The sequence below is a fragment of the Falco peregrinus genome, chromosome 8, assembly GCF_023634155.1.
Source record: "Falco peregrinus isolate bFalPer1 chromosome 8, bFalPer1.pri, whole genome shotgun sequence".
Lineage (NCBI taxonomy): Eukaryota > Metazoa > Chordata > Aves > Falconiformes > Falconidae > Falco > Falco peregrinus.
In genome coordinates, this window is record NC_073728.1 from 44,754,462 (window position 1) to 44,781,463 (window position 27,002).

The following is a 27,002-nucleotide window of genomic DNA, read 5'->3' on the forward strand; positions in this document are numbered from 1 at the left end:
ATATCAAAAGCCACTATTTTGGAGGATCACATGGACTGTTCCTTGGGACAGACCAACTCTCAGAGATCAGAGTTAAGTTACAGCCTCGCCTTTTGAGATAAATGCATTGAGGTGTAGTTAAAGACATGTGGATTGTAAACTTTCACTCTTCGCTGATACGCTTATTAGCAAAATCAGGCTATTCCTTAGAGGAGATCTGACTGTTCCTTGCTGAATGAGCAAGGTAATATTTAAAATGTTGCCAGGATAAAATGTTTAGATTGCCTTTAACTGATAAAGTTTGATTCTTGAGTAAATGGGGAGTACAAGCCAGGGCAATTCAAGAACAGTCTTGGAAAGATACAGAGAGTTTGGTGGCAGTGCAGCACAGTGGTATTTCTTTCTCTGTCATGGTATCGGGGAGGGATTATCCCTGGCTGTTTCTTATCTGTGGTTTATCTGGCGATGTATTTGGACAGAGCAGCAACTCTGTCAGACTTTGTGTTTTATCAGTGTTAAGAGAGGCTACAAGCTGGACCAGGTCCTGGAGGAGTCTGTCAGTTTAGCTCTTCACTTGCTTGGATGCAATTCTACTCTTGGTCCTGCTCCATGATGCTGGTGAGCACTTTTGACCTGAACAGATTTGTTTTGGCTTGGCACTGGCATCACTGGTGGCAGGATTTGCCTCTAACCTTTCTTATCCCTTTAACCTGAGCACAGAGACCCACCACCCTACTGTGCCCCAGAGCTGCTGGGGTGGCATCGGATGCTGATGCCCTGGCAGGCTGACCGCATGGACGGTCTCCTGCTTATGACATCAGAACGTAGCTGTTGCTGTGTGATCTGAGAGAAGGCTTTTAGAACTTTTTCAGGACGGAAAGCTTTGAAACCACCAAGCAGAGGCAGCAGCTGCTTGAAGATGCCCTGATCTGCCCAAGGGGCTCTGGAGTGTGCAGGGACTGGGTGCTGTCTCAGCCACTGGCAGGACGACCCTGCCTGCTAAGTACACAGATGGGATGGGGCAGTGCCTGTGTCGTAGGCATCTTCTCTACTGGGGGCAGAATGGAGGGGCTGGTGGGACTGAGAGGTGCCGGCTTGGGCACAGTGGGGGATTCAGGCACACTGGGACTGCCGAGGGAGTCGCCACTCGCCTTGAGCTGCATGTGTTGTTGTGGGCCTGTGGGGGCTGCATGTGGGGAAAAGCTCCATGTGTGAGCTGAGGGGTCAGACTGCACTCTGTTTTCTAGTGCCATGTCAAAACCCTCCAGCACCTCACTGCTCTAGGGGGAACATGTAAAGACCCTTTACCTGTAGTTACTCATGCTGACGACCCAGTCCTCTGCTGTGGTGCACTCTCAGGGTGTTTTATCACATATAGATCCCACACAACTGGACACGCTGGCCAGAGTGCGAACCCCCTTTCTCTCTACTAATGGATCTAAAGCAGGACTGGGGATGGTTGCATTGATCCTGTCTGCACCTCAACCAAAGAAAGAAAGGTTCTGGGTTTGGTTTGCACAGCATGAATACATTCCTTTTATTGAATTCATTACTGACTTAGATTACTTAGATCCAGGTCACTCGTTTGCCTTGTATTGTTGCAGAGGTTGCCCGTTGTTTGCTGTGTGGGTCCATCAGAGGAAGACACTTGGTTGTCTGTGGTGTCTCTGAACCAAATGCCACTTTGTGTTGTGTGTGTTGGGATCAGTGTAATCTGTGAACACCTTTTGCCATCATGGGCCACCTTTGCCATGTGATCTGAGGGGCACCACAGCAATGCTTCCCCAAAAGGACTTTTAGAAAACAAGAGTTCCTCCCCCAGTCACTCCTGAGCAGATGCCCCAGTCCTGGTACACAGACCCTCACTCCAGGCAGCTGATTATCCTGTGGACGTTATTTCTTCAGCTTGTGGCTTTACCTCAGACTGCCTCAGATCTCCCCGGCCCTGCCAGCTTGTCTGGGGGAACTGCTCCATGTAGAAAAGCTATTCACTGCTAGTGAATCAGAGCAGCAGAAAAATCTCCTAGGGGAAGAGCAAGCTGTAGTAGTAGTTTCAGGAAAAAATCAATGTGCTGTGGGGGCTGCTACATTTCCTCTGAGGTCTCTCAAATTCAGGGGAGGAAAGGATTCTTCCACTGTGGCTTTTAACACAATTATTTTGCGTTCTTGTGTGAATGTGTACAAGAGGATTGCTGATCTTCGTTCTGAGGACAAGGGCTATCTTTAACCTAAACTCATGTTTTTATGCCTCTAGTGATGCAGTCGTCCTATACGGGAGTGCCTCGGCTACAGATCTAGCCAGTGGAACAGCCTGTGAAGGCCTCCAGAGGGAGATGGTGTCTACCTATGAAGAAGCACCATCAGGATCCCTCTTTTAGATATTTGTAATGTGCACTGAAAGATAGACAGACCGTATCCCACCCAGCACACGTGGAAGGCACACCCTGCAGGGACTACGTGAGCTGCAGAATGTAGCAACAGACCAGCAAATAAATGTATAATGCTCTCACAATGCTGGCAAAGTTCAGGTCTGGAAGGAAACTTCCTCACTGCAAGGAAAGATGGTACTTTATCAGACACTGGATGGCTTAAGGCAATCAAAGACTTGACACTGTGGCACGACCGTAGGTGTAAAAGAAGCTGCCCTTTTGCACTCTGAAGGACTTGGAGTAGACTCTGGAGAAGTGGGACAAATGGACTGGTGCCAATGCAGGAGTTCAGAGCAGAACAGGGCAAGCAAGCACCAGAGCTGTGTCAGTGGACCAGTGCACCAGCCTCATGGTGAGACAGGCAGGAGAAGCAGAAGGGCTGGAGGAAGCCTTGATAGTGGGGTAGGTGAGGAGCAAGTTGGAAAGGGAAGGGCTGTGAGACTGGAAACAGTCCGTTTCATCCGTACTTCCACGAGATCGCTTGGGGAGAAAAGACCAGAGAAATGTAAAGCATTTGATTGGCTAAATTCCCCAGAAATTCCAGACATTCTTTCTTATTTTTACTTGGCGGTAAGGAAAACATTGTGTGTGCTTAAGGTTTTTGTTGTTCATCAGTGATAATAAAGCTGGCAACACATGAATTGTGCCTTTCTCTTGAACTGCCCGTGGCAAATGCTAATGCTGGAAAACTACTGGGAAAGCAGGTGAAGAGTCTCTGCAGAGACAATCTCATGTTTCATTAGGAACCAGCTTGACCTTGGTTCCCAGGTGAGTCAGGATTTGGTAGAAATGTTGTGCAGAAGGGTATTGCAATTGAAACTCCAGAGGTCTTAAGGGGAAAGATGCCGCTGGGTACGAGCCAGCAGTGGGACTGCAGCAGAAGCAGGTGTATGTCAGTCAGTTCTAACAGCCTGGGGTGCTTTAGAGTGCTGCTACATTAACACGGAGTTTGATGAGAGATGTCAAAGTCCCTTGCAGGCACTCAGTGCAGGCTTTGTAGTGGATGCTCATGCTGTTGGAGATACTCAACAGTAGTGCAACCAAAATAGCTACTTCACTGCTGGCTGAGGTACTTCTGTGTTGAGCTATGCCCACATTGCAGGGTGAACACGGTCTTAATTTGTTCTTAGTCTTCTGTTCATAGGAAATACACTCCAATTCTAAGGAGCTTGTAGAAACATTATTCAAAAGGTTTGTTTACAAGGAGGATAACCCACAGCGGATATCCTACAGTAGCAGTTTTGTTTTCTATAAACAGCCAGACACACAAGGTACCAGATGTCAGCTGTGCTCCAGGATCTGTCCACATGGATGTTTTCACTAGATCATTTCCACTGGCTAAACTAATGGGCTGCTGTTGCCGTTGCATGTGGCTGAGAGCATGCATGTGGCCAGCTACCACCGATGAGCAAACATGCAGTAACTTGCTCAGCTTTGGGAACAGAGGGGGTCTGACTCACAAGCTCGAGTGATTCATGCTGGGGTAAAGGAAGACGTTATATGTCCCAGCTGCTTTCTGGTCTTTTTGCTGGAGCTCACTAGCTCTACAGAAGAAGGGATCGATAAATGAGCATGAAGCTATGTTCCTCCACTGCCCATGGCTCATAGTCTCAGGTGTTAATGCAGACGTAAGGGTTTTGGGATTAAGACCCAGCAGGGTTGAGGAATAACCTGGTCTGCCTGAATGGAGAGACATGGAGCTAGGAACTCCTGGCAGAGGGGCAGGATGGAGCAGAACAGTACGTTAGTAAGTAATTCTACTATGGATACAAAAGCTGCTGAGTCAGAGCCCTGGGCATCCCATTTTCAATCCATTTTTCAATATGGGTGTAAGTAACCTGGGAAAGGCAGTCTCTGGTAACAGGAGGAACATCTGGAGAGGAGCTAAGCACAGCCTGCCTGCCGACCTTTGAGGTCATGCCCTTGGCTCACTCTCCTGCCTTTCTTAATGTGACAGGCTCCAGCTGCAAAGCAGCTAAAGGAAAGCTGTGTGGCCATGAATAGCATGGCTCTGTCATCCTTCTTCCTGCATCTAGACTGCCAGCTTCTGCTCTGAGTGCTACCCTGATCTCCAGTCTTGCTCATCACTGAGCTCTGATGGGACTGCAGCAGTGCTTGAACTCAAAACTAACTGGGGAAGATGGGATGAGACTAGGGCAGGGTGAGTGTGCAGTCCTGCATCCTGCTTCTGCTGCTGCATAATTCTGGAGGCAGCGAGAGGAGGGGAAATGAGCCTCATGTTCCTCTGACCCCTCCTCATTTTCCCTTGGATTCCAGTGAGCACTTTCAGGTGCATAAGGGGAGTTCAGTGTCGGGGTCATATGATCCTGTGCCTTTTTCAGTGCCGGGGAGCTTTGTCACAGTGGGCCTGTGCTCTTGCAATAAGCAACAAGTGGAGCCGTGGGTCACACCTGGCTCTTGCTTGGATGTGCTTGTTTTCTTCTGGGAGCAAAGCTCCATGAAAAACAAAGTATCTCTTGAATGAAGAACGTAGTAAGTTCAAGAGTAGATGAGCTTGCAGCTCGTCAGTAGGACTGTAAATCCAGGCCGTTTCCTTTGGCTGAGAATTCACAGGAGTGTGAAGTCCCAGCAGAGGCTGGCTACCCACTCTATGCTGGAGACCGCATTCAGAGGCTGTCAGACAGCGAGATAGCCTGGAGCTTTCCTTTGGGAAAGCTGCACCTTGTGTCACTGAGGATGAGGCTGGAGTGGGAGTGGAAAGCTGGGTGGGAGCCACCCACCGCTCCTGGTTCACCCAGAAGTTTGCTTGGTGCCGAGCTACTCACCCTGGTTCCTGTCGGTGCGTGCCACCCTGGTGGCTGGTCACCCTGCGCTGATCTGCCAGCACCACTGGGGCTGGGGGACGTGCTGGCAGCAGAGGTGGCTTGGAAGGGTGAAGGCCTCCCCACTGGGGCTGGAGCTTGGACAGGCATTGTCTGTCGCACTGACCTCCCATCTGGGGCTGGACAATGGAGCTCCTGTGGCTGGGAAATGTGACTCTGCCCAAGAGGGAAGCTCTCACTGGACCTGTAAGGGCCTGACTGGAGCAAAGCTGCAGATTCCCTCAGTGTCCCATGAGAGCATTCAGAGTGTGCAAGGTGTGTGTGGCCTCCTGGCCAAGAGACAGTCTTGGCTCCTGTGCTGTGCTCCAGACAGAAAGCTGTGGTTTGAACTGATGTGACCTGGGATTGTCTCCTCTATGACAAGGGCAGCGTAATGTTGCTGCGTTTTTGAGATTTCCAAATTGTAACAAGAAATATAAGCAATAATGGTAAAAATTAAGTGTTTTGGTAATTAACTCTGGTAATTTGGTAATTAGGCTTGGCAGACTTAGTCATCGGTCCTTATCAAGAATTTTAGTTCAGGCATGTCTGGAAGGCAAGAACTCCTCAATATGAGGGAGAGCTGCTTTGCAGAGAAGAGCAATAAGACACACAAGGCTGTATCCATGTAGTAATGGTGATGATCATACTTTTGAGGAGTCCAATGGTCCTGGAGCTGTTCTGCAGCTTGTCTCATCCTTACTATCTCCTTACATTTTTGACTAGACATGGAATTCAGCCCAGTTTTTCTTGCTGAATTTTCATGCCTGGTTAGGATGGGGAGGGGAAGGGAGATGCGTTTCCTCTCCAAGTCTGAGACTCAGTGGCTAGCAGCTCAGAAAAAGAAAGCCAGCTACAAATGTGTGAGATGGATAGAAGAATTGTTCTTTAGGGAAACAATGAAACTGTAATTTACCTTAGAACTACACTAAAGTCAGGTGCTTTCATTTTTTGTTTTAAAAAGAACACCCTGAAAATTTGAAGCAGATTTCCTGCATCATTGACTGATGTTTGGAAGCCCTTCAGAGAAACCTCTTTCTGGTGTCAGAATTTGCACATTTGCTTAATTTGAGGGTGAAATCAGGTTAAAATCCAGGTTCTCGGCAGATGTTTATCTGACCTATCTCCTCTGGCTTTGTTGGTGTGTGTGTGATATGTACCAGCTGAGCATCTGACCCTCTTGCTTTCAACAGCTTTTTGATTTGAAGGCTGGGACTTTATTCTGACTCCAAAGTTGTGTATGTGTGTGTGTCTACATATGTTTGTTTTCACACAGATTTTTTTATTTCATTTTGAAGTCCATGGCGTTTTGTAAGAGACCCTTGGTTCCTGATGTGCTCCAGCCCTCTGGAGGGGTGTGGGTATGCAGTTTTGGCTAGCACACTACTCTGGCAAAGCCTGTACTGATTCTGTTGCTCCTTGTATGCCTCTTGTACATCTTTTTGTCCAGTCAAACCACTGACAAAACTCCCCATGTTCAGCAGTTATGTCTCTGATTCAAAGCACACCAAAAGAGTTCTTTGTGCTTAAGCTGTTTCCCACCTCTCAGCTTGATCTGAGTGCTGCCAGGGAGAAGCCTCCTTGCTCTGGGGCCAAACTGGTCTTACTCCAGAAGTGGTGCGTGCACAGGCATGGGTTTCTGGAGTTTAATCTGGTGTTGGCCAGATTATGGGTAGTGCTCCCACATTTGTGATGTGAGAAGTCAGATCAGCAAATGAGCTCAGGTCCCAGCAAGGAACTGGCTATTGATGCTCTTGGGAGAAAACTGGCCAGGAAGCTGAGGCGAAAAGGCACTGCCGGCTCCCTTGAATCTGGCCATGCCCCCCTTGCCTTCACTGCGTGGGTATTCAGATGCCTCTCTCCTGTGCCTGCATCCAAGCTCTGGTGAGCGGGAATTCCTCTGGCAGAGAGGAATGCTGAGTTTGGGCCAGGCAAAGGGAGGGAGGATTTTTCACCTGTTAGCAGTGTTGCTCTGCAGGGCAAGGTAACCGGCTTCAGCTGTGCCCATGCTAACTTGCTGCTCTCTGCAGGAGAGAAACCTCAGCTGCACTACAAAACAAAATCACCTGCCTGACTTCCATTGCAGGGTTCGCAAGCAGGAGGAATAATGATGGGGAAGAGGCTTGGGAGACACTGCAGTGGCTACCGCTGCTGGTACATTGCTCCCTTTTGGGTAGACATCTGGCAATGCAAGGTAGGGTGCTCTCAGCCAGCAGGTTTTCAGAGCTAGCCTGTACTGCTGCTGTGCCGCTCCATGATGCAGTCGCTGATGGACATGTCAGCTTGTGCAGCAGCATCGGTTGTACATCACACAGTATCCCAGTCGAGGCTGTGTGACTTGCACCATAAGCAGAGCAAATTGCAGAACTTGTGCTGTGAATCTTGATTGCCTGAAAATGACTGAGGTGTTAAAGTGATTCAGATCCAGAAGGTCTTGCTAATAGGTCCTGCATCCATAGGTCAAGGTGCTGGTGCTGGAGCTGGGCAGGCTGTCCTTCAAAGGCCAGGAATCTGCCTGATTGCTGCTACTGCAGAAGCAGTTTGTTTCTGCTGCAGAGATCATGCGTGTTTCATCTGCTCATTTAGGCTTTTGCCTGAAGGGCAAGGACAAGGAATGTGATGAACTTCTCTTTGGCATGGAAGTGTATTCTGCTTCACATTTGTCAATAAATGAGATTAGGTTTCTGTATTTGTGCTGAGAGTCTGAGTGAGAGGCACATTTAATGAATGCTAAAATAAACTCTCGGGCTAGCTGTTGGGTAACAAACACTTTGCATTGCAGAAGGGGTCTGAACATGGCAGAGATGCCAGTTATATGATCAAGAAAAAGAGATTCAGCCCAAAACAGAAATTATCCTTGATCTTACATGAAATTATGGCTCAGTACCAAAACCAGTGTGTGTATAATAATGTCCATGCTTCTTCTCTACTTGAGAGAACATTTCCGACTCAGTCCTGGATTACCTCTCCCAGTCCTTCTAGGTATGAATAATCTCTGTTCAGAATCTGAAACTTTTCCCCTAAAAAGGTGATCTCAGAAAGATGGGAGACAGTACAAATTACCAGTTTCTGGGCATCCTTCCCACTGCTCCCCTGTGATGAGCCCTGGGCACCCCCTTTCTGTCCAGCAGGTCTAGTGAGACCATTTAGGAATACGGAATCCTTTCTGCCACCTGGAGTGGACACATACCTAGTAAACTCCTGGGTATCTTGGTTTGGGAACCCCTGAAGAAATGTCAGTGGACGGATTTCAGGAGAGAGATCTTAGAAAATAATGCTGGCAGCTGGGGCACAAAATGGTAAAAATCTGGAGGAACAATTGCAGATGATGGTTAAATGAACCCTTGAGTTTCCTGCAAGAGGTGAAGTGCCCGTCCCATGCTGCACTGCAGCAGCCTGTTTCTTAACAGCAAGGCTGAGGATCTAGCTCAGCTTTCCTGATCCACAGTTGTGCACTTTCGGGCATGAGGATGAAGATATTTGTCAATAACCAAAGCAGAGCTGTCAAGAGAAAAAGGCTGCCATGGGCAAGTGGTTCTCACCCAGCTGGTGTGAAGTCTGCACTACAGTCAGGAAAGAACATTGCTGCACGAAGGCATCCTGAGGAAGCTTCTCTGTCAATTGCTTGGATACCAGTACTATAAAGCAGCAGTAAAGGCGTGCTACAGTTTTAGGCTGTGTAGCCCTAGTACCTAGCCCTCACATACTGGTTACAGTGTGTGCTTCTGCCTCTTTGGTGCTTCTCTCGGCTAATTTGTCAAGGCAGGCTTGTGGATGCTGATCTGTCCTGTTGATGATGGTGTAGGTGGTGCAGACCCTTCCCAGCACAAGTGACCTCAGCTTCCACAGACCTCCCAGGCTTTAAGTTTTTTCAATAAGACTTCTAGCTCTTCCACTGGTAAACTTCCAGGTGTAAGGCAGCCCTCCGGAATTTGCAGACAAGCAGCTTCAGTGCTGTTGTTGTTGCCTAGGACTTTCCTAAGATGCTTTGCAAGGGAATTGCTCCTTTCTGTGGCTGAGTTTATCCATTCTACCTGCTGCTGATGGGCAGAAGAGAAAGCAGGAGTGGCAAAGAAATGTTGTACAATGGAAATATGTTGATAACAGCTTTCAAAGCCACCTGCCCATGTAGCACGTATTTGGTTGGTTGTTTGAATTATTAGTGCTTCTGGAGAGGTTTCCTTCTCTACCCTATATTTAGAAAATGTGGGCAGGCTATGCAATTTTAAGAACAAGCTTTGTGTTAGCAGGGCCATTGCTTATTTCATGTGTTGTAATGTTTTGTTTGGTAATGTTTTGAGTGAGAGAGATGACATGAGTCACAGCCCTGGTTTTCTGATGGGGTTCAGTAGGTGTCTTGTTCATTTGGGGGGGCTAGAAAGGAAAAAAGAAGCAGTAGTAATCTGGAGCACTGCCAACAGTTTTGGTTCTATTGCCAGAACGGTGATAATCTGGTATTTCCCGTTAAGCCTCAGGAGCTGTACTTGCTTTATTTTCTGGGAATCTCCAGTTTCACTTACCCTTTGTCATTGCAAGACAAAGCCAGGCAGTGTGTCCTTTCTGGGCCCTAAACATTCACAACATCAAAGATGATAGGAAGCCTCAAACACTTCTCTAGATGGACGGCTTGTTATATTTAATCCAATATTGCCATTTTTGAGGAGAAGAGGCCCAATTCATGAATTCCAAGTGAGCTGAGCTGAGTGTGTGGCATCTGTTTGTCCTTAGCTCCTTTTCCCTTTTTTTCTTCATGGGTGGTTTTTTTCACAGGTCGGAAGAGATACCAAGTGTCTCTTGTACGTATTTGCTGTCGGCTCATGCTAATGGAGAACCACATGTCTCTAAGCCTGCCCCATCTCCTCTGCCACATGCAGGCTTAGCAGCCACCTCATTGTAGTACTCGGCTGAAATGGCTTGGGTGCTTCCCCCAGCAGGGGCGTTCTGCTGCACTGAAGCCTCGGGGCTTGTCTGCACAGGGAGGCTCTTGCAAAACATGCTTGGCCTAGGGTGTGAATTTAAAGAGAAAGAACTGTTCTGCACCAGATTCCTGCCTTAAATGCTCTTATTCTGCAGAAGAAGACTGGTATTTTTACCATGCTGATGGCTAGTCTTGGTTGAACAGCTGCACTTGACCTGAGCAGCCAAATGCTCTTGTGGCAGCTCTGTTTTCTCTGCTGGCCGTGGGTTCTTGATGCTGGCTCCGGCAGGCTGCAGAGGAAGGGAGGGAGGGAGGAGGAGGAAGAGGCTGGTGCCTTCGGGCTCCCTGTGTACCTAGAAAAGGAGGACCACTTCAGAGCTGAGCCTACCTTAGGGGCTCTTGTACCCTTTGGAGAAGCCACCCTGAACAGAGAGGCAACACAGGCCAACCCAAGCTGACGGTCCCCCTTCCTCAGGTCTGGGCTTGGATTAGCTGCTCGAGTCCAAACCTGTCCGAGCAGCCTGGGACTCAGCTTGATAAATCACCCTGAGTCAGCAGCCCTTCCATGCTGTATTCAGCATAAGCTGGCTGAGTTGCCGGGGCGGGATGCTGCAGAAGTTGCATGTGGGTATGGTATTTTGCTTTTGTAGACTGCAGATATGGTCCTCACTGACAGCTATTGGACTAGCCACCCTGGCTTTCATCTGTGACCCTCATGTGCCAGAGCATGAAGCCTTCTCCTCAAACCTACCCCTCCAGTGCTGTCGCAGCCCCACTATGCCAGACCTGAGATGCTGGGGAAATTGTTCTGTGGGGAGCTGACTGTGGCCCATGGGTGGACTGTGCTTGCTGAGCTGGGGTCGGAGGCCTGGTGGAGGTCCCAAGCCGATCTCCTGGTGGTGGATGGAGGTCCTGTGCCCCCAGTCATGCTGGTGCAAGGCTGCACGTGCTGGTGCTAGTGCTTGTTGTGCGAAGCATGACTGTGGCTCTTGCAAGGATGGTGTGTGAGTAGGGAAGGACCTTTGCATTTGGGAGTAGAGGAAGGGACCCTGGTAACAGATTGCACCCCACAGGACTGAACCCTGAGATTTCTGAAAAGAGAAGGGACACCGTGACAGTACAGTCACAGACATCCCAAACTGCTCCTGGCGAGTTTTCACTGGGTTTGTCAGTATCCCCTGGAAGCTGTCACTGCAGTCACTGAAGGCAAGAACATAGCAGGACTGGCAGAAAGGGGGAGACTTTTCTATGAAACATAGGCATGCTGTCAGCTGGATTAACTAGGGTAAAAATGCACACAGGGATTATAAGCCTCTGGGCATCAGAGCAGAAAAACAGCTCTGTCCTTGAGAGAATGCAGAAGACTTTCCTACTGGGAAGTTATTCAAAAGGAGTAAGTGATACTTGCTGCCATGAAGTGGAGGTCCCTGTCTAGCAAGGAGCATGGTCCAGCCCATCATGGCAGCCTCTCTGCAGCACAATGGTCTTTTCCGGCTGCTTTCTGTGCCTGTCACAAGTCCCCATGCATCACCCAAGCCTTCCCCCTGTTCTTCACTGCTGGAGTTGCCCTGCTAACAGTTGGCTGCTTCAGGACTCATCGGGGCTGAAATGATTTATTTCTCAGCCATTTATTGCAAATGAACCCTTGGAAGTCTTTCAAAAGCCATCTTCTCTTGACCTAAGTTCAGCTAAATATTTTAGCAGCATCAGCTTTACATAACAAGTGAGAGGTAGAGGGGAGTTCTAGGAGAATAAGGTTTGTGTTGATAAACAGCCCTTGCTGACCAGGATCTCCCTCTCAAAGTTACCTGGTCAGTCAGAGGATCACTGAGGGAGCCAGGAACTGCAAGCCGGCTGCCCCAGGAAAATGCAGTGGCTTGTTTGTTTACTCTGGGTGTCTGATAAAAAGCCAAAATGTATGTATGAAAGCAGGTAATACCTTGCCAGCATTTAGATTTTAGTGAAGTCTATTGATAGACCCCTAGCACCCCAAATTAATTCCAGTTGGTAGGGACAGGAGAGTATCACATGGGCTGAAAACTGGGTGGGGCGGACCATGAACAATGGATTAGGATAAACAGCAGTGTGTCACATTGTCAGGGGAGTGAAGGAGAGTGCAGTGTTGGGAGCTAAAGCTTTGCCAGTTGCTGCCCTTCATGGTGAGCCGCGCATAGTTGACCTCTGCTGCGTTTCCTTGGGGCTCCTACAGCAATTAAGGGGAGCCTGTGGGTGTCCTTGGCAAGTTGTATCTGTCTCTAGTTACCTGGGAAGGCTTTTCAGAATATCTTTAATATAGCAGGGCTGATGTGTGATCCTGTCTGAGGTGTCCGTTTAGCTTTTGTTCATGTTTGCAAAGATGTTCCCAGTTAATTATCTGATATTTTGACCAGACATTTATTTAGCACCAAATTACAAAGGGAGGGGTGCAAGTTGAAAAATGGGATATAAAGCATAATAGGGTTGGCTGTGCTTGACTGGGATGTTCAGTGTTCATGATCCCTCAGCATTGGGTGAGACCCAGGTAACTACCGGCATGGGTCTTTGCTCAGCAGCACCATTATAAAAGCAGATCTGGGATGGATCCTTCCTCGGTATGTGTATGGGGCTCCTGCAACTGCAAACAGCAGTGTCTAGGTGAGCAGGAAGACTTTCTTTTGGTGTTTCAGGCTTGAACATTATGTAGAGGAACTGCCACTGGAGGGACAGATGGGGAGTGAAGGGGGAGAGCAGTCACCTTTCACTGAGCGTGAGTGCAAGTGGAAGTTCAGCTTCTACATCCTGCAACCAGGTGGGGAGTGTGACCAGAGGGCAACACAGCCTCGAAGCAGCGCTGGTTTCTGAGCTGTGTGTGATGGCGGAGCTCCTGACGCACCATCCCAAACTGGCAGAAAACCAGAAAGACAGTATTAATATCCAGGTGCCTGTCTGAAAGGATGATTCAAGCCCTCTCAATTTTATGAAGCAAGGCTGCCGGGAGCTCTTCAGTGACATGCAGGAGGTGGTCAGCATCTCCAGGAATGAAAGGAGGATGAGCCTGGAGCTGAAGAGTGATGTTCAAGGTTTTGAAGATCATTGATTTTGCAAAGGAAAGATAAAAACTTGCATCTCACAGCCAAGGTGAATTGAGACAGGGAGGACAAAGATGAGTGATTTTGGTTACTTAGTGGCAGCTGGCATGGGCAAGGAGAAGAAAACAGAAGGGGCAGTGTAAAGGACTGGAAGATAGAAGGAGAGATAGGCTACCTCTTTGGGAATAGATGGAAGATCTCTTTCACATGTGGGGACCACCAGAGCCTCAGAGGTCTCAACAGTACATAATGTGGCTGGCTTCCCCATCACCTGCTAACTAGTGTGCCCTTGTACTAATAGCCTTTCTTGCAGGGGCCCTGGGCCTCTTCCCAGAGGGGATCTAGTGTTGCCTGTTGGAGAGGTTGTAAGGTTTGGATCAGGTATGTCCTTGAAGTCAGCCAAGTCCTTGGGCACTCTGGGGTGCAGCATAGACGCGTAGCACTAGGTTGTTTGTGTGTCCAGATCCTGGTGAGTTGGATGGATGTTGCAGAGCTGATCCCACCTCAGGGCAGGGATGTGGTCTGCTCAGCTTCTTCCAAGCTTGTTCTTGTTGTCCTGTGATTTGTTGTCCTTTGGAACCCTGTCTTTGGGCCTTTCCAGGTTGGTTCTGTAGACACTGAAGGTGGTAAAGCTTTATCTAGGCCTTTCCAGGGCAGCTCCTCAGCACCATTGCTCCTCCTGCATGTGGAAAGTCACATGCGCAGGGTATTAAGACTGTTTCCTGCAAAAATGTTCCTCAGCAGAGGAGAGCCCACCCTTTCCATCAGGTTTTTCATACTGTGTCTCAGACCCCTAAACATCCCTTTTTTGGGTTTCTAGGTGGTTGCGTTCCTCTGCATGGAGCTGTTCAAGAGTGGCTTGGGGAGATGGTGAAGGGGAGGGGCACTGAAAGTGCAGAAGTGAAGGAGCAGCTCTGGAGGAATTCTGCTTAAGCTGAAAGCCACTGCCTTTGTTGTCTAGCTCAACCGCTTCCTTGCTTTTCCCTGTCACTCTTGCATGGAGAAGAGAACCATCCATGCTTATAATACAAGATGAATCTGGCATTGTGCCCTGTCTTTTCTCAGGTCTTCCTTGGATCACAAACTCCTTCCACTTGTCACTGCTGCTTAAAATTGGCATTTGTGGTTGCATCTGGAGGTCCTGACTGCACCATTGTTCCTCTTGTGCTATTCACAGCACAGTCATAACAAGAGACAGTCCCTGCCCCAAATATATTAAGTGGGATCTTTGAGAGAGGAAATGGAAGCACAGAGAAGGGATGTGAATTGTCCCACTTTACGCAACATTTCTGGGATAAAACCCAGCACTATTAATAGCTTTTTGCTCAACAACCATCTTTTGTTCAGAACTCTGGTTTTCACCTTAAGTTGTTTGTGTTGCACAGGATCTGTTGGGCACTTTGGTGAAAGGTCCCAACCTTGTGATCCGCTAGACGTAAAGCAGGTCCAATAAACCTCTATCCGTTTTGAATTCGGAATAGTCTTTCTGCTTGGGCCACTGCTATGTTGCATTGTCTTTTCTTCACCCACATTTTGCTGCTGAATCATTGGGTTTTTGTTTTGGTTGCTCACATTCTACAACATCTCCTAGGAAATTACTTGTCTCACACCTTCCTTTGCTGCTCTTCCCTAAATCCTTCAATGGAGTAGCTGGACAACCAGCAAGTGTTTCTTGCATCAAAACCTCAAATTTGCTTTACCTTCCTTCTTACTTCTCGCATGTGAATATTTATATAAATATAAAATTATATACTGTAATGAATTCTTTTCATACAATATAAAAGTGAACTTTCTGCTGGAAATGTTTGTGGAAGCAGAAACTGTTGATTAAATTTTAACGAAGAGTCACAGAAAGCAAATTCTAAAATTGCAACTGTATGTTTGTGATAACAAGAGCTCTGTCACTGCTGTCAGGGACTAGAATTGATGGAGGCTACAAAATCTCTTTATCCAACCAAAATGAGCCAGAGTTGCTTGATTATTTTTTTTTTAAACACAAGCCGCAAACTGCTCATGAGCAATTTACAAGCCAAAAATTAGCCAGTATGGCTTTCCAGAGAATAGTTCTGAAAAATATTGCAATAAGCAATATTCAAATATAAAACGAGGGAAAATAAGGATAAAAAAATTAATCAGGAAGAGCTGACATCCTTGAGACTCCTGGCAGCTGTAAATCAGCATGGTTGGGGGACATTTCAGTGTAAGCCACCCATCGCTGTGCTCCAGTGGGGGTCCGGAGCTATTCAGAACAATGCTGGGAAGCCGCGCTCTGGACAAGGCGGGAGACACGCTGTGTTAGTGTCTCCGCTGGGCAGTGCCCAGAGTCCCAGATGGAATTTACAGCTAGCTGCCTCCCTGCCGCCGCGCAGGAGGGCGGCCCCTTCGCAGGGGGCCAGGATGCTGCTGGTGCGGAGCAGAGCCCCCCGTCCCTGCGCGTCGTGCTCTCCCACGTGGAGGGTCCCGCTGCCTTCAGCGGAGAGGGCAGCGTGTGGGGAGAGAGCAGGGCTCGGCCTGGTGCCGGCCGTTGCTCCAGCCGTGGCAGAGACCCAGGGCAGCCTAAGTGCTGGGAGAATGTTATAGTGTAGGATGGCAATTCCATCCACACTTGGTGGGGTTTGGACATCTATGTGTCTGGCTGCCTTAAAGAAGCTGTCTCAGGCATGATCTTTATTTTCTTTCCTTTTCCTGTGTTTGGATAAAAAACAGACCTGCGGTCACTGTCTGAGGTTCTTTTGGTACCAGTGCTTTAAAGCATTTCTTGAGCTAAGAGAGAAACTTTTAATCTTTCTAATACAACATTGCAGAGAACAAACAAGTCTTTAATGCAAGCCCCAGGGTCTCTTGTGGGGAGATCCCGATAAAAACACAGCTTTCTGTTTTGGAAATACCCTCTGGTGGATTTGTCAAAACCCTAACAGAGACAATGGTGAACTTTCAAAGTAAGCAGACATGGAAAAAAAATACTGTAATTAAGACAGCAAATGGTTGGCTTTTGTCACGGAATGCTAGCAAATATGATTTTATAGGTTAAAAGTTAAAAATCCCCCTGCCTCAATGTTAGAGACTGCTAATCGCATGTATTTGTCCAGACACTGAAGTACTTCCTTCTCTGAACGCCTGCTCCATGAGGTGCTTCCACCCGGCCAGGTATGAACTGCCACGACGTTCTTTGGCCGAGGACTGCCTGGGAGGTCAAAATATCCCCAAAATGTTGCAAGCTGGGCTGCCGCACCTGACCTTTGCTTGACCTCTGCCTGCCCTGAATTAACATCTTTGTAACAGACCCCAAGTTTTGCTGATTTTTCCCTACTTGCCATTGTTCAGCATATTGAAAAACATTTCTTAAAAATGAGTCTCGCTTGTAAGTCTGCTGGAGTGGGGAAGGGGACAGATTCTGCGCCGGGGTTTTGCTGACATGGGCTGGGTTTGAACACTCCCCACAGCCAGGTGCTGCAGGTGGTTCTCAGTGCTTATCATCTCCCTGGCCTCAGACCTCACATCTCAGGAATTTAAGATCTGGGGGTCCTCATTCTGTTTAAATGCAATATATTGAGAGAAGAGGAAAAAGATGTGCAGAAGTGCTGTGCTATCTGAAGCTAGGAGTGCATCCCTGGTCCTTCATTCTACACCTGACTTTCATGGGCATGAGACAGGCCTCAGCAGAGAGAGAAAAGTTTACTTGGTAAACGTTGCGCCTCACATGGAGGCTGGGTCGCATTTACCTGTTTTAGTGGCCCTTCTTGCTGATTCATCTGAAGGATTCAGCGGGTGTTGTTTGGGGTTGTGTTGCAGCAGCTCCTGTTTTTGCAAGTTTACCTGCAATGGTCCCGCCAGCCCATGATGATGTGTCTTCTGTTCTCTTGTCACTGGGGGAGCTCAGGCAGCACAGGCAGTCCCTATTAAAAGAATTTCAGCTCCCTGCTAATGGAATTTTTTTCCCCGCTAGGTTTTAAAGAAGCATTCCTATGGTTGATAGAGCTGTAAAGCACCAAACAGGCTTTCTTCATCCCTGATATTCCACTAACGGTCATTTTATATCAGCAAATCTTTCCCTGTAGCCTGAAACATAGCCTTCAGCTTCTTCATGCCCGTAAGGGTTCTGTATATGGTTTCATGTACAGATTTCATAATAAACATTTAATGAAACAAGTTTTTTTGCTAACTTAGGTTGTTTTTTCTCCTGGGGTGAGGGTTACACTTTCCTTTGGTGATTGAAAGATGATAGATGCCACCCATGTCTTTACCAGGGACTAGGACAAGTAATTTGTGCTTAGTGTTCAGTGGCTGAAACAAAGAATTAATGTATTTTAGGGCTTCGGATGCTCTGGGTGATTTGTTTGTTGGCTGGGTCTTGACTGGCAGTCCACAGAGTACGGGTGGGCCATTTTTCTAACTGATTGTGAAGATAGAGATAAAGCTATATTTTATGAATTGCTGTTTCCAAGGTCATCTGGAAATTGAGAAGTTCATAAAATATATCTTTGTTCAAAGATAGATTTGATTATATAAAATATGATCCCAGAATCAATTGGGTACAAACAAGATGTTGCCTTTAGGGTTGAAAACACATTGTTAGAGGCATGAAGAGCAGAAATTGTCGCTGCTGTCTTTGTGTGGCTATTGTTTTTGGTTTTAATAGGAACAGAATGAATGACATTTTTCCACCAGACCACTTATGCTCAACTATACCTCCAGGACAACTTCCTGGCCAAAAATATTCAAAACAAACAAACACAATAGCAATTCTACTCCCAATTACATTGTTTGCAAACCAGCTAGTGTTCATAGAGTACTAGGTTTGGCAAATCCAGCACTTCACCCCTGGATTTTAATATTGGATATTTGTATGTGAATTACTTGTAGCTGTTGTGCTATTCAGATAAGCATTTGAGCGGCCCTGCGCATGGGCACCTCCAGCATGTCTGCCCATGCTGTGATAAAAACGTTCCCTAGCTGTCTTAACAGTTTGGGTGAAAAGCCCAAGTATTGGGAAGTCATTCTTGCCCAGTGGCCAGATGCTTATTGATTCGAATGGAGCTGAGATTTCAGCCTAGGGATCTGTACCAAAACATATACCGATTTCAAAACTTTTACTTGAAAGAAGAATAACTAAATATTAAGTGTGGGAAAGAGAAATAAAGGAGAGGAGGAATTTATCAGTTGCTCTTTTATGTAAGTGGAGCCAGTATTTGTAAGAGGAGAGTGAACTTGCTGGATTTGTGGCACCTTTTCTTGTGGTATGACCTACCAGAGGGATCCTACAGAGAGAAAGCCTAAGTCAGCAAACCTGCTTGTGACTTTCCAGTCAATTTTCTGTGGCCAATGGGAATGGTCATGGAGATACTGATTGTTGTAACTCACAGTTTTAAATATATATCTAGTGCTGCAGATGGGCATTGTAGTCATTTCTCCTCCCTGAGACAGAGAGCTAAAGGAACCTAATTAAGGAAAAAGAACTTGTATGGTAGTGATGCTATGAGATATGTAGGGAGGAATAATGCAGTTGTTCTGGCTCTAGTGAGGTTTCCAAGCTTCATTGCAACCCCAAGTCTCCTTGATCTCAGTCTTTTCAGCATCTTCACGCTTCCAGTCATCTGGGTCCTCTCTGCATCACTTTCTGTTCTCTGTGAGTCAGCTGGGTGGGTATCCTCAGCAGACCCTCTAGGACCTGGAGGAATGGCTCCTGCACTGTCATACCTAGTGTCTCCAGCTGTTGAAGTGGGACCTTTCCCAGCAACGAAAAGATATGCCTCTGACTCCTGCTGGCAGACCTTTGCATGAAGGACATGGCAGCATGGTGCATGCTAGGCACACAGCGTATCTCCTGTGTCCTTGGAGAGCTTTGGGTTATTAACCCTTGCTGAAGCCTGTGTCTTTGCACTTACTGCACAGATGGGCAGTGGAGGCAAGGTGTAAATGCCCAAAGTGAGCCCCATTGTCTAGTGCTGGCTCCCACAGTGGAGTCTTTGCCATCACAGATCTACTAAGAGCGACATGGCTATGTTTTAAAAGGCCGAGTAGTGGCTACAGCAGGTGCTGCCCCCTGGAAATTTACATTTGACATTGCGGTTTGCCTGCCAGGTACCCCTGCCTAGGACACAGCGAGCTGCTGCGGTGCGTAGACAGTCATGTTAACAGCTTGAGAAAGTCCGATCATCTTTTCTACATAAACTGGAGGTTGCCTAGAGCATATTACAGACACTATGTTATATTTTATGTTCTTAGTTTGGAGCCTATAGCTACCCACTGGTGGGTTGCAGCAGAGGTTGGTATAGGGCAGTACATCAGTCTGACATCAAGGTTCCTTCCCGCAGGCTCTGGACTATGTGGTTTGTGGAGGTTGTGTCCATACGTTGAATAAATCTGGGGTCTTTTGCTCCCTCCCATGTTTCAGGTATGGCTTTAGGAAAATACAGCCCTGTTACCTTCAGGGGCATTGGAGGGTCACAGACTCGGAAGAGTTCTTGTGACCCTACCACCAAAGAGCTGAACTTCGTTTGATGTCCCTGTGGTCTGCCAGTGCTGCAGGCGCCACAGCCTGCCTGGGTGCACAGCAGTGACTGCATTTTTACCCTCCCTATAAAAACCCAGAAAAAAGGAGGACAAACACTTAGAGCATATAAAGTGTTAAGCAACGGGTTTTTTGTTTTTTTTTTCAAGTGGACCCCATGTTTCCATTCCTTCTGGCTGGAGACAGCTTTCTTCAGACCAGGTCCCTCTTTGACAAGTTGGTATTTGCAGCCAGTACTGAAATGGTCAAAGAGCCAAGGTGGGCAGGAGCAGCTGCTGCGATTCAGTTTTGTCTCCTTGTTAAATAAGGGCCAAAGCAAACACAGGCCAAAGGAGCATCGTCTCTGATAAAAACACTAGAGGCAGCAAATGTACCAGGAGCAGTAGGGCTGCATTAGCCAAGAAGTAAGATGTATTAGCTCAGTGCAGAGCATGCTGACCCACCAAAGACACACCTGGTGTCCAGACCTGTCTGCACAGTGATGCCCTGTGCCAGGGACATGTGTCCTCACCTTGTAGTAGAGATGACAGAAATGGGGAAAATTCTGTTTGGTAAGGAGTTGTCACCTTTGCAAAAGTTTGTGTTTGAATTTCGAGCAAGTTGAGGCTGCAATACATTTCCCATGGAAAGACGAATTCTGGAATTTTCCATCTGGGAGAACATTGAAACTCTCCCATCTGAGATTCCCTACATAAAAGGGAAGGCCTATATGCCTGTGGGTGAGACTTTGAACAGCAAATCATGGTGGGGAGTCTCCAGAGGGAGCTTAGGGAGTAGCAACCTTTGAGATGTGGCTTGGGCAGGTGTCATGAGTCCAGATCTTGTGTTTCAGTGGCAAGGAGCTGGCAAACCTCAAGGACTGTGCCTGTAGCATCCTTTGTGTGTCCAGATTTCTCTGTTAAGAACAGGGAGCACCAACCCTTGGAGACTGCCAGGCTTGCAGCTTCTCCACTCCCGTGCAGCAGCCCAGAGGCCAGAAGCCCTGGCACCTGTGTGGAAGGGCTCTCCTGAGGCCAATGTCTTGGACAGTCTGAGAAATGCAGCCCATTTCCAAGAGATCACCTGTGCAGCTTTCCTCTCCTTCTGGCAGGGGAGGAGTGTCCTGACCTGAGGACTGCAGTCACGTGGAGGGAGTGTGCTGGAAGCGATTGCTCTGTTGTAGGCATGTCAAGGCATCGCCCGTGAGTCTGTAAGTCCTAACTCTCCTAAAATCTCCCCCCATTCCTGTGAGAAACCATTTTTCAGCCTCCCTTTTCTGTGGCCACAGGAATTCAAGCCAAGTTGCCTTCTTCCTCAGCTGCTCAGAGGGACATGGAAGGATCTTGTGCTCCCAGTTCTCCAGATCCATCTGCCTAAACATTTTGCCACTTGCCATGTGCCAGGCAGTGTGGGGGAGCCTCCTGTGGCTGGCACTGTATCCCCTGGAGGAGGCCAGGAAGATACTCCACATCTACTCATGATGTCTGTGGCCTGGAGATCCCAGATGTGTCTGTAGATAGTTTGCCCTGAAGGGTCTCCCACAGTAAGCAAGACACAGCTCATGAAGCAGTGTCTGAGGCGGGTGTCACTGGTGGTTAAGAGTTCACTGAGCACCCTTCCCAGGGTGACTGGCTTCTGCCTTGTGCTGCCAAGGGGCTGTGTGATGCTTTGCAAGTAGCGCGCAGTTTTGCTACCACTCCATTGCTGGAACTCTGTTTGGGCACTCTGCCCATTTTTGATCAGTGATATTTTGAGTTGAAGCTTTAAGGTGCTTTCAGGCATACTCCAGGCACCAGCAGTAAAAGAGGTGTTGTTATCATCAAGGTACTTCAATGTAATATCAAACGTAATCAGAAGTGAATTCATTAAAGCAGTGTGTACACGTAAGTCCTTTCGTGGTAGATGTTTGAGCAACTCATATGGCATAATTTAGAACTTAATTTTTTAGACATTTGTAACATCCTCCTCTCTGTAAAAGAAGGTGGTAACTTGGCAGTAGGTGCCAGGACTGCTGTCCGAGAGCAAAGCTCTCCTGTAAAGGCCTCTTAGTGAAACACGACTCCTGAAATAGATTAGGAAATTGTGGACATCTGTTGATCCAGGCCCCGGCACACTTTAGGGTTGATTCTTGTGGCTTACAAAACTAGTGTAGTCTGGGATCTAATGGTTGCTTGGGCTTCATCTGACCTTGGAATGAGCACAAACCTGTAGAAAATGTGTATTTACTGTTTGTCTCAGTTCTACCAGGATTAAACCTTCCTTTCTGCAGCATGGCATACCCTTGATGTGATTGTCAGAAAAATTGCCTGGATCGTGCAGCTGTCTCTTCTGTCCAATCCCTCACACTTTGTGAGGCTGGTAGCTCTTCACCCCATGGAGAGAAGGCTTCAATTTGGGTGGAGGAGCAGTTGACAGGATTGCAAGGTGACCAGAGATTCGAGTTCAAAATGATTGCCTGAAGCTATCTGTAGCCTCAGTCTGGCAAGCACAGCCAAAAGCCCCCTTCTCATTCTCATGACCCCAGCAGCCGTGGTGGCTGTGGTACATGTTGCTAAACTAGCTGTGGAGGTGACCGTGAGCTGGCGGGCCAGAGCCATGGGGCTGCAATGAGGAGCTGGAACGGCAGCTTCAGCTCAGCCTGTGCCAGGATGACAGGGTGACTTGGGTGGCCCTGGTTCAGTGTTTTGGCTTTGACAAAAGCTGTGCTGGCCACATCTGAGCAGTGGTAAACTGTGCAGAGGGGGCCTGGGGAGCGAGAAACTGTTGGAAATGTGGGAGAACTGGACCTGGACCCCACTTGGTATATATCTGGGAGTGTTTGCCAGGTACGGTATGTTATTTTGATATGTATGAAACTAGTGGCTTTGTTTGCTCAATGTGTTTGAAAAAATACCAAACTGGGAGGAGATTAAAATGATCCAAAACGTTCAGAGCACTGAAGAAAGGGGGCACTTTAAAAATCCTCATGTCAGTTTGAACAGACAGAAATAAGCTTGTGACTTTCTGAGCTGCAACTTGGTGATTTGAACAGAGCAGAGGTAGGAAATGTGTTGATTTTGAAGCTGAAAACAAACCAAAATGTAAAACTTTGTCTTCGACGTACTCCAGTATTAGCACTCGGTGTGCTGCTTTGGTTTCTCAAGCTACTTTACTGCTGGAGAAGGTTGAAAGGTGATTCATTCATAGTTTACAAGTACCTAAAAAGGGAAGAGGTTTCTGGTTACTAGATGGGATTCAAATCTACCAGAGGAAAGCAGATATGTCTCTTTGCTGGAAGCCAAAGTTAGAGAAATTCAGGCTAGGAATAAGGGCTTCAGTTTAAATGATACGAACAAAAAACAGTGGAAGATCTTTGGTTGGCATTAAGCAGGCTCATCAGCAGTTAATGGCTGTAAATGAGGATTTCTGTGTTTTCCTGAAAGATGCAGGATTTATGAAGAGAGGCTTTCCAGCCCAGAGCAGCCCTTCCAGAACAAGCCTGGGCTTCCCTTTCCACTGGAGCAGCCAGCACACAGCTCTGGGTGCTGCATCCCCAGGCTTTAGGCTCTGCCTGCTCTGCCTATGCTGCTCTCCAAGCACAAGCTACACTTGTAGCGTAGCAGTAAGGCGCACAGGTGTGCTGGGCATCAGGAGCACACCTCTGTTTCTTTGTGCACAGTGCTCTTCCCAGACACAGTCCAAAATACTTCTGGGTTGGATACCCCTTTCACTGGCCTGTCTGGCTCATCCGGGGAATTACAGTCCGTGCAGCATGGCTTGTGAGCTGAATGCACAGTTGCACAGTTCCTTTCCCTCCTGTAGCAGTGCAGCCAAATCTGCGGAGGAGACACATTCTCCTCTCTTTTTCTGTGTAGCGCAGGACTCTGCAGAGTGGTGTGATGCAGAGCCCCTGTCCTGTGTGAGTGTCAGCTCCTCTGTGCCACAATTGGCATATGTCTCTTTGGACCTGACTTTTCAGGAAGGTTGTGTGATTTATCACTGGTGGCCAAGAGCAGAAAGTGCAAGAGGCAAGAGGTGCACAGGTTTGGGTGAGATGTGATTCACGTTGGTGGGGAGGAACTGGGGAATAGAGACCTTGGAAGGTTTCTTACTTGTCCTTGGCCCTCTCCTTCAGTGATCTCCAGTTTTCTGGGCTTTGCTCTGCTCTTGCCAGTATTTTCTGGGGAGAGGGGCAGGGCTGACATCTTTCTCCCAGGCCATGCTGTCTGCTTTATAATTCTGCAGACCACAAGCCTGGAAGTAATGTGAAGCAGACACACCAATGCCAAGGTCAGGACCTTCCCAGTATTCAAGGCATATGTATACTGTTGGCATGGTACAGGGTGACCTCAGTGTACAATAGGAGCCAACCGACACACACATTCAGACAGAATAAATATTTGACAGACTCTATTTCTCTATTCCCCAAAATGACCCCTGTAAAAGCAAGGTCCTGTTTACCTTCTTGGCTCTCCGTGCACAGTGTTCCGAGAAGAGACAAGCTTTCTTCTCCATGCATTGCCTTCCAGCTCTTCTGGGTGACCCATTTCCAGGCAAGGATCAGGCATACTGGCTTCACAAAACCCAGGACACCTTGGATTTTCACAGAACTCCTGAAATTTGGGGAAAGCTGAGGTTGTTTTCATTCAGAAGTCTGTCTGTGCCCAAACACAGTGACCTGGGAAGCAGTGCAAGATGTCAGTGAGCAGCCTGAGGTAATTGCCTGCAGCTGTCTGAGCCATTTTTTGTGCTGAGCCTGCCCTGTCAGCATGTCAGCACGTGTGCAGCCCTCCCCATCCTGTTGCCTGTGGCACAGGTTTCTAGTGAGCCTGCAGCAGGCTTGGGTGTGCAAAAATAATAGTTGGAAATAATATTTGGTGGGGTTTGTTCTTTTTTCCTTGGTGTGCTAAACATGCTTTCTTTGCTTCTGTGCCTTGGCACCAGTGTAGCTGTGCAGCTCAGAGTCAGTGGAAGGTCTGGCGTGCTTGGGACCAGATCTGATGCATTACCCGCCCAGGCACTGCCAGACACCTCTCCTCTAAGACTCCCATATGTTTCTGGGTTTGCCTTTCAGTTGCTGTGAGTGTTGCCCAGCCAACTCGTGTTACCTTGAACTGTTCCATTTCTGTCCATGCTTGTATCTTTTTGATTAAGGACAATTTTGCTTCTCATGCCCTCATATGTAAAACAAGGGAATGTGAGAGTCCTCCGAGCTTCATACCACAGGAGCATATGCCTGATGATTGTTGTGCTTCTTATTTTGTATAAGATCAGTTTCATTGATAAGTCTTCAAATAAAACCAAGCTATGATAGCTTAGCTTGGCATGAAGAATAAGTGGAGACATAGAGAGATCTATAAAATAGTGATTGCTCTAATGAAACCCATCCAGTTCCTTCTCCTTTGCTTGCTCTTCCATATCACAAGATCAGAATGCAGTACGCAATTAAAATATGGCTTATGCATATTAGACAGAGGAAATACTTTATCTGTAACATATCTTAGACAAGCGGAAACCATTGTTACCAATATTCTTAGGGCAAAACCAGCAACTTGCTATTTCCTTTTTTAAGGTTAGGGCTGAGAATGAAAAAGGGAGCTAGAAAAGTGCAGAGCTGTCAGTTGAAAGAAAAATCGTAAGCCTGCTAATCCTTTCTAGTCAGGTTTAATATAAAGCGTGGCAGAGATTGGTAAGACATGTCTTCATCTCTGCCTGATGTTCCAGGTGCATGGCAAAATCACCTCTCTGAAACACCCAGGAAAGCTCACATGCAGAGCCAGGCTCCAGACTGGAGAGGCTGCCAGCCAGCCTGACATTGCAGGTCCTAAGACCATTTTAAATAGCTTTACTCTTACTCTTTCAGTTTTCTAACTTCAACCTGAAGAAAAGCTGTCCTTCCCCTTCTCCTCCTTGATATGTGCAGGTTTTTACTGCAGTTCCCCTCAGCAGCTGTTGCTCTGCTGCTGCTGCTGTTGTGCTGAATAACCATCCATCTCAGCAACAGGCGCGGAGCATCCATGGCACACACTGCTGAGGGAAAGGAGACCACTCCCTGTGACCTGCCTCTGCTCCTTCTGCAGCAAAAGAGTCTGGCTGTGGTTTGGGGGGTGTGTGGGATTGGCAGCATGCCCGTCAGCAGTGGCAGAGGTCGTGTAGGTGTTGGTAATCAGCAGCGACAATGGCAAGATGCAGGGAAAAGGTTGCAGAGAGCTTGAGCTCCTGCATCCCTGGCTGTGGCCTGGTGGGAGAGCCTGGAGAGCAGAGCAAAGCCCTGCGCTACCAGGAGACACGCGGATCCTGCATGTGTGAGTAAGGGCAGCTGTGGAGTATCGAGTCTGGCCAGACCCAGGGGCTCACTCTGTTCCCACGTGGTCGTTTTGTGCTCTTTCCCCGTCTGTATGCTGGAAAACCTGGGCAGCTAAGCTGGCATACAGCCCCTCCCCAGCCATCACAGGGCAATGGGGGCAGCAAGTGCTTTTCCCAGGGGAGGGGTCTCAGGGGGGTCACATCGCTTGTGTGTAGCCTCTGAAAGAGGCAGTTCTCACATTGTCTGGTTTCTCTTTTTGTAGCTGTCCCTCCCAAACTGAAGAAACTGAAAAGCCCAAACGTTCATGTCGGTGAAAAAATTTCACTGAAATGCGAGGCAACTGCTGGAAACCCTCAGCCATCCTACAAATGGTTTAAAGATGGCAAAGAGCTGAAGAAGAGCAAAGACATCCGGATCAAGTATGGGAACGGGAAGTAAGTATGCTATGGGGCTGCTCTGCCTCTGTGCCCTAACACTGAGTGTCTGGGGCTGGGGGACCATCTGGGTAGAACTGGTGCTGTGCTCTCCAGGTCACTGCTGGGCAATACTGAGGTGCTCCCTCGGAGTCACGGGACCATGCACAGCACATTTATCATGTCTGGGAAAGTAAGCAAGATTCCCAGTTTCCTCAGAGAGGAGCAAGGCATGCAAAGGATAGATGATGGGTTTGTGGAAGGGGATTTCCTTGGGTAACTGTCATTGGATATCTGAGACAGGTGTCTGGTGACCTGGGGAGATTAACTCTTTCTCTGCTAGCTGTAGACTGGTAGTAGGCAGCTCTGGTCACCTGGGGTGAATGCTGCTTTGTGGTTAGGAGTTTGAATGCAGAAGGTATTCAAACTTGGCAGTCGCCCCACCAGCCAACAGCAGGCCTGCATAAACGTGGGAGAAATTGCTCTGTTCTCTCCTGAATTTAGGTGGACTTGAAAGCATCTAAGGCAACCGCAAGGATGCAAGAGCATATCACGGTACTGTCTGATCAGGGCCCATAGTCACCTGTCGAGGTCTTG

General features: G+C 47.9%; 1 protein-coding gene across 4 annotated transcripts in view; it reads left to right on the forward strand.

The window, feature by feature from the left end:
• The window catches only part of NRG2 (neuregulin 2), a 165,848-nt gene that overhangs the window by 75,877 nt on the left and 62,969 nt on the right, over positions 1-27,002 (forward strand). For all 4 annotated transcript variants that reach the window (XM_055812352.1, XM_055812351.1, XM_055812353.1 and 1 more), the window contains exon 2: positions 26,255-26,426. In XM_055812352.1, coding sequence (XP_055668327.1) covers positions 26,255-26,426 — 172 coding nt within the window. The remainder of the gene's footprint in view (positions 1-26,254; positions 26,427-27,002) is intronic.